This window comes from Hipposideros armiger, unplaced genomic scaffold, assembly GCF_001890085.2.
Source record: "Hipposideros armiger isolate ML-2016 unplaced genomic scaffold, ASM189008v1 scaffold_960, whole genome shotgun sequence".
NCBI classification, from domain to species: domain Eukaryota; kingdom Metazoa; phylum Chordata; class Mammalia; order Chiroptera; family Hipposideridae; genus Hipposideros; species Hipposideros armiger.
In genome coordinates, this window is record NW_017732310.1 from 73,465 (window position 1) to 80,173 (window position 6,709).

Below are 6,709 nucleotides of genomic sequence, written 5' to 3' on the forward strand. Positions count from 1 at the left end.
TACATATATGTATATAAAGAAACAAGCATATATAATACACACACACACACACACACAATGTCTCAATGTATAGGGCATGCCTAAAATAGCTCTAACACATAAAATGCAATTGACTGATATTTTAGTTTTATGAGTTTGATGAGCCACTTCTAGCCTCTCATATCACTTTGATGCTCTTACATAATAAAAATGAGGCCTCTTCTGGTATTGAGTTTGCTCACTAAGATTCTGTATTTAGTGAGAAATTATGTTTCCTTTTACTTCAGATTTTTCTTTCTGTTTGCAGTAGAATTCACATGATTTTGAGAATAAGCGTTGGTCCAGGTCTTTGTTCTAAGCAAAGTGAAGGGAACACTTGAGAATATTCAGATGATTTTCAAATGAGGAAATTAACATCAGTCTTTGTTCCCTTTCCCCTTGTCTACAATGCCAACTTCCATACAAAACTGATTTTCCCCCTAAATATTGCCAAATACTTAATGATTCCGAAACATCTAGTTATTTGAAGAGTTTTTGTTGTTGTTGTTGCTGTTGTGTATGTGTGTATGTGTGTGTGTGTGTGTGTGTGTGTGTGTGTGTGTGTGTGTGTTTGGCACTATGCAGAGGGAGCCTTTCTCTGTTGCCTAAGGAAACAGTAGAAGGCAATGATGAAAATGATGGTAAGAGTGATTGTGAATGTGATTCAGGTTATATTCAGTTTGTGTCTGGACTAGAATTTTTGCAGACCTGATGAGTTTTCAAAACTATTAGTGCTCTTAAATAAGCATTATAATTGTTTAAATTCCTGCAGAAGCATTACCAACTTTTGAAAGGGGGTACTTAGGGAGTTAATCACTTTAAAACAATTTGAGATCCTTTGCTAGCATATATGATAACATACAAAAGAAGTCTCTTACAAAATCCTCTAAATAACACAAATCATTAATTTGTCAGTTCCCTTTTACAAATTATGCTAGAATTTGTAGTAGGCGACTTGGGGGAAAAAAAAATCCCTTCTTCCTAAGAGTTGAAACTGAAATATTGACTATAACCATAGCTATACTAAGTTTGTACTTGGAAGGGTAGTTACAATCATTCATCCTTGCAGCTCTTTGAGTTCTCCCGATGTGAATTTTTTTTCCCCTGGATCAGAATGAGAGGACAGATTACTGTGAATTTTATTACAAGACTCAGTAATTACTTTGAAGACCCTAGAGGACCAAGTGGGTTGCCAGAGAATTTTCTGTTCTTCATCACCTAGCCGCAGAATGCTCTTGGAAATTTAATAACAGAAAAGGTCATGCCTTGAATATGTATAGCCATATTCAATATACAAAACATTTGCATAGTTGATATCTTATGTTGATTCTCATAAAAACAGCCTAGCACATATTATCCTCATTTCTCAGATGAGAAAATTCTGGTACTGAGAGGTTAAACAATTTACTAATATTTATTAGTAAAGTAGCAGGACTGAGATTTGAACCTGAGTATTCTTTTCTCCAGAAATTGGCGCCCGTGTCACTATGCTTACTGCCTAGTGGGGTGACATTTTACTCTGTAATATCCCCACTCTCTTCCTTCACTCCTTAGTTCAGTTAACTTGGAAATACCCACATGCCCCCATTTGTCTTTGTTCTATCCTATATGGAAACTAGACACACACTTATTTATTGGGGACATGATTCAACTTGCTTTACGTTGCATTTGAAGAAGGGATATGTAGGCTTTTAAAAAAGTATCTTTACTTTTGTAATTGGATAATTAATCCATGATCAATGGGGAAAATTTGAAAAGAAAAACCACTTCTAGAAAAAAAAAATCACCCAGAAATCACTATTGTTTAATGTTTTGGGGTGCATGTTCCCTATGTTCACAGCATTGTTTTGCTTTTAGGATGCTATCTCTCACCTCCATGTGAGAGTGTGGTTCAGCCTGCCACATATAAGATTTGTTTTTTGGGTACTCCAAATGAACAAATGAAAAAAATATTAATCTAAGCAAAGTAGGATCTGAAAGCTGTATTGGCTGCTTTGTCACGTCACAAAATCACAAAGGAGACAAAGGATAGTCAGAAAGATTGGATTCTTTTTTTCTTTTCTTCAGTTTATCCACATCATTAAAGCCCTTTCTTTGTCCACTAACATAGACTGTTAGTGCTTCTCAAACTAGTTGCGCTTATGTTGTTAACTATGTATGCTATTATTTTCCCCAGGTTTTGAAGATCATGATCACGTGGATGCATCTAACGAAGTGGTACCTGGTGACATGGTGGTCTTTTAGAGAGTACATCTAGATTGCTGGCTAATTCCTTGGTTTTCCACTCAACATAGGACATTGTTTGATTCTGTCTATTGGGACTCTCCTAAATTGTCCCCACCATGTTATCTTTATTAGCTTGAACTCCTTTCCTAAAATGGTCCTTCTGTTGATCCTGTCAGTCCTGCTTTTGAAAGAAGATGTCCGTGGGAGTGCACAGTCCAGTGAGAGGAGGGTGGTGGCTCACATGCCAGGTGACATCATTATTGGAGCTCTCTTTTCTGTTCACCACCAGCCCACCGTGGACAAAGTTCATGAGAGGAAGTGTGGGGCGGTTCGTGAACAGTATGGCATTCAGAGAGTGGAGGCCATGCTGCACACCCTGGAAAGGATCAACTCAGACCCCACGCTCTTGCCCAACATCACACTGGGCTGTGAGATAAGGGATTCCTGCTGGCATTCAGCGGTGGCCCTAGAACAGAGCATTGAGTTCATAAGGGACTCCCTCATTTCTTCAGAAGAAGAAGAAGGTTTGGTGCGCTGTGTGGACGGCTCCTCTTCCTTCCGCTCCAAGAAGCCCATAGTAGGGGTCATCGGGCCTGGCTCTAGTTCCGTGGCCATTCAGGTCCAGAACTTGCTCCAGCTTTTCAACATACCTCAGATTGCGTACTCGGCAACAAGCATGGATCTGAGCGACAAAACTCTGTTCAAGTATTTCATGAGGGTTGTGCCTTCAGATGCGCAGCAGGCACGGGCCATGGTGGACATAGTGAAGAGATACAACTGGACCTATGTGTCAGCCGTGCACACAGAAGGTATGTTTCTTTTACGTCAACTAAGTATGTCTTATTATGTAATCGACAGCCTCCCAGGTCAAATTTTAGGTTTTGCAAGGTTAACATGTACCTAATTATTTGGGATCTTTTGAGTTGCCCTGTTTTACCATTAAAAAAGAAGGGACTGGATGACATATGTCTTGAGTGACATAGATGTAAGCTAATATGGGTGTTTATGTGACCATCATCACTTGGCAAAATAGATTTTTTTTCTGGATTATGTATTACATTATTTGTACTGGTGCTATAAATGATGCCAGAGATTTTTAAGTTTTCTAGATCTTCACTGAACACCTCACATTTTTAACATTTTAAAGTTGCTCTGATAGCTAAAGAGAGGTACACATAAATATACATAAGGAGTGAAGGCAGTGGTTCTGGTCCAGGTACACTGAAATAGAAAATTGCCAAACAGCTTAGTCTTATAACTCAACTATTTTTCAATACAGTGTATAGTTAAATCTGAAATGGAGATAGGTGTAAATTAGTTTTATCCTTGTAGAGAATATACTCAGGAAGTATAAGCTTCAGTGTTTCAACACTAGTTTGTTTTGCAATGTATTTCTTCTTTATGCTCAAAGAATAGTGAGGAAGGAAAATATGACCGAACTTTTATAACAGTTATTAATAATATTAGCTGTTTTTATTGTTAATGGAACTTTGTAAATACTTTTATATACATTATGCCTTAGTTCTCCACCAAGGATGTTTGGGATAGATTTGGTTTGACCTACAGAATTTAAGGAACCCAAATGGTGAGGCTCACTCATTATGCAATATTCTTTCTAGGACAATATACTACTTATTCTATGTGCTATGGAATATCAAAGAAGGTTCAAAATATTTTTATCACTCATTAAATCATTGTTAGGATTTAACAACCTGCAATAGCATTACCAGTGTGTTCCAAACAATCTAATCCTATGAAACATGGGGTTGAGTTACTGGGAAATTAATGAATAAACCAGAGGTTGGGAGCCAATCACCATTAGATATAGTGAACTTTTCATAATCAGGAGTCATAATATGGATTTCATTGTATGGCCATGCTTATTAATAACTTTCAGAGCTGCACAAACATCAAATGGGCTTCTACATTGGATTGAGACTTCAATGCTTCTGGAAATTTTCATGTATAAGTTAAAGGTTTACTTACAGAGATGTTGATATATAGAGATTTTGAACAATGGATTGGTGATTAGAGTAGGAGACCTTTGAATTTTTTTCTATTGCTGAGATTTTTCTTATAAAACCATGATTTCATTTGAGTCTCACAGCAGTGATATAAATAATCCAAATATTTTACTCCCATTTTAAAATAGAAAATTTTTAAGAGTTTAAATAATTAATCCAATAAATACCTACTAGCAATTTCAGAGCTATAGGTAGGGTTCAGAGCTACTGACTTCTAGTTCAGTGTCCCATTATAATTTAGCCAAATCCAGTGGAAATACACCCTGAGGACATATTTATGCAATACATATTTATTAAGCACAAAGAGATGAAAGAGCCTCCTGGTAGCCTTATGCTATACACATCACTACCCTCAATGGGCATGCAATAGGGCTAAGCAGATGTAGCATGCACTACTACTTATATAGCCATAATTCAAGATAACATGGAGTTACAAATATGTCTCCAAAGTAAACTGAATGAGAAAAAAACAATCACATTCTGCTCTGTGGTGACAGGGGCCATGGTGGAAATCCTAGAGAAGGAAATGGAATTTGACAATTGAATTTTAACAGGAAGAATACTGACAATTGGTGAAAATTTAGAAGGGATGGATTTCCAGTGAAGGGCATCAGATAATAAGAAAAGGTTAGAAAGTAAAAAAAATAATATATATATATATATATATATATATATATATGTTTGCAAAAAAACAAGGATAAAGGTATGACTTGGTTTGCCTCAAAAACTCATGAATTTCATTAGGGACTTCCCTCTAGTTGCAGAAGAGTAGAATTGGGTTACTATGTGGGAGATGCTAATCCAAGATTGTATTCAAACAGAAACCCATTATCATGACCACTGACTTTTACTAATTTAAACTGTTTTTATTTTTAACCAAAATGTACACCAGTATTAATCTAGTAAAATAAATAAATCATGATGCATCTATACAATGTATTATTATATAGTTATTAAAATTTGAAGCATTCTGTAGATAATGAGATCATAGTGACCTCCAAGATAATTTTTTAAATAATTTTTATTTATTTTTATTTTACTTTTTAATTAGTTTCAGGTGTACAAAGCAATGTAAGGTGTACAAAGCAATTTTTTTTCTGTCCAAAAAAGTAATGATGATATATCTTTAATATTAAAAAAATAGGCTATAAAAAAGTTCATTCTCAGAACCGATTTTAGTGAAAGCTCATTTGTGCTCCTTTGTGGGCGCATAATAAAGTTCCATGGGTTTGTTCACTTTTCAGTATTTCTCACTGATCAATTCCAAAGAAAAAGAGCCATTTAATACAGTGAACTTCCCGCTGGCTGTTGCTATGTAAATGGTGTACTGCTTCTCATTGGCTGTATCAAGGTTCATCTGGTTTGATTCCCCTTTGCTGTAAAGCTCTTCTAAAGCTAATTTCACAGGCAGATACTTGGATAAGTGATCAACAGTGACATTACCTGAAGTCTTTATGTATCCTGTCTGCACACTGTCATCTTTTACCATAAGTGTGGGATGAGACCTGAATACTAACTTAATTTCACTGGCACCATCCATCACTGAATCAATAGCCACTGCTGCATTGTTGTTATCAAGTTCAAGCCCAGAATCATCAGACGTTTTGGTCCGTTTGTTACCAGGTCCCGCTTCCTGATTGCTGTGTGTGGATGCATTACTACAGTGAGAACTGTCACCATTGTCTTCTGCTCCACTTCCATTCTCAATCTTTTGATGTTCAGACATTTAAACCCCTCAAAAAGTGATAACCCACTCCCCAAGCTACTACCCCTCTGACATCGTACGTAACTGTTAAAATACCATCAACTGTCTTCCCTATGTTATACTCCACATCCTGTGACTATATATACCTATATATTTAATTATAGTTGATATTCAATATTATTCTCCTTCAGCTCTTCAGGTGTATAGTGCATTGGTCAGGCATCTATACAGTCTGTGATGTGATTCCCCCAATAAGTCCAGTGCCCATCTGGCACCTTACATGATCTTTACAATGTTGTTGATTATATCTCCCATACTATATAAAACTACCAATTTGTATTTCTGAATGCCTTCACCTTTTTCACCCTGACCCCAACCCCATTACCATCTATCGCCCTGATAGATCTAGTACCTATCTGGCATCATACCTAGTTATTACAATATTATTGACTATATTTCTTATACTATACCCTATATCCCCATGACTACTGTATAACAACCAATACATGCTTCTTTAAAAAAAAAAGATTTTTTATTGGGGAATTAGGGGAGGGGAATAGCGCTGGGGAACTGGGGAAAGGAAACAGACAAGTTGCTGTCCTTTTGTTCTTTAGTCTAGTTGTGGAGGATGTCACTTCACTGGCCCAAGTTGGTATTATCATTGCGCTCTTCCCAGGTGAGGCAGATTGGTCGCCGGCCACCGGACGGCCGCTCACGGCAGCTCACGCCAGCTGCT

General features: G+C 36.9%; 1 protein-coding gene and 1 pseudogene across 1 annotated transcript in view; one reads left to right on the forward strand and one right to left on the reverse strand.

Moving 5' to 3' along the window:
* GRM5 (glutamate metabotropic receptor 5) overlaps positions 1–6,709 on the forward strand; it is a 506,006-nt gene that overhangs the window by 16,342 nt on the left and 482,955 nt on the right. The window contains 1 exon segment of the mRNA XM_019630869.1: positions 2,195–3,053. Coding sequence (XP_019486414.1) covers positions 2,396–3,053 — 658 coding nt within the window. The 5' untranslated portion in view covers positions 2,195–2,395.
* On the reverse strand, positions 5,455–5,994 carry LOC109375476 (E3 ubiquitin-protein ligase RING2 pseudogene; annotated as a pseudogene).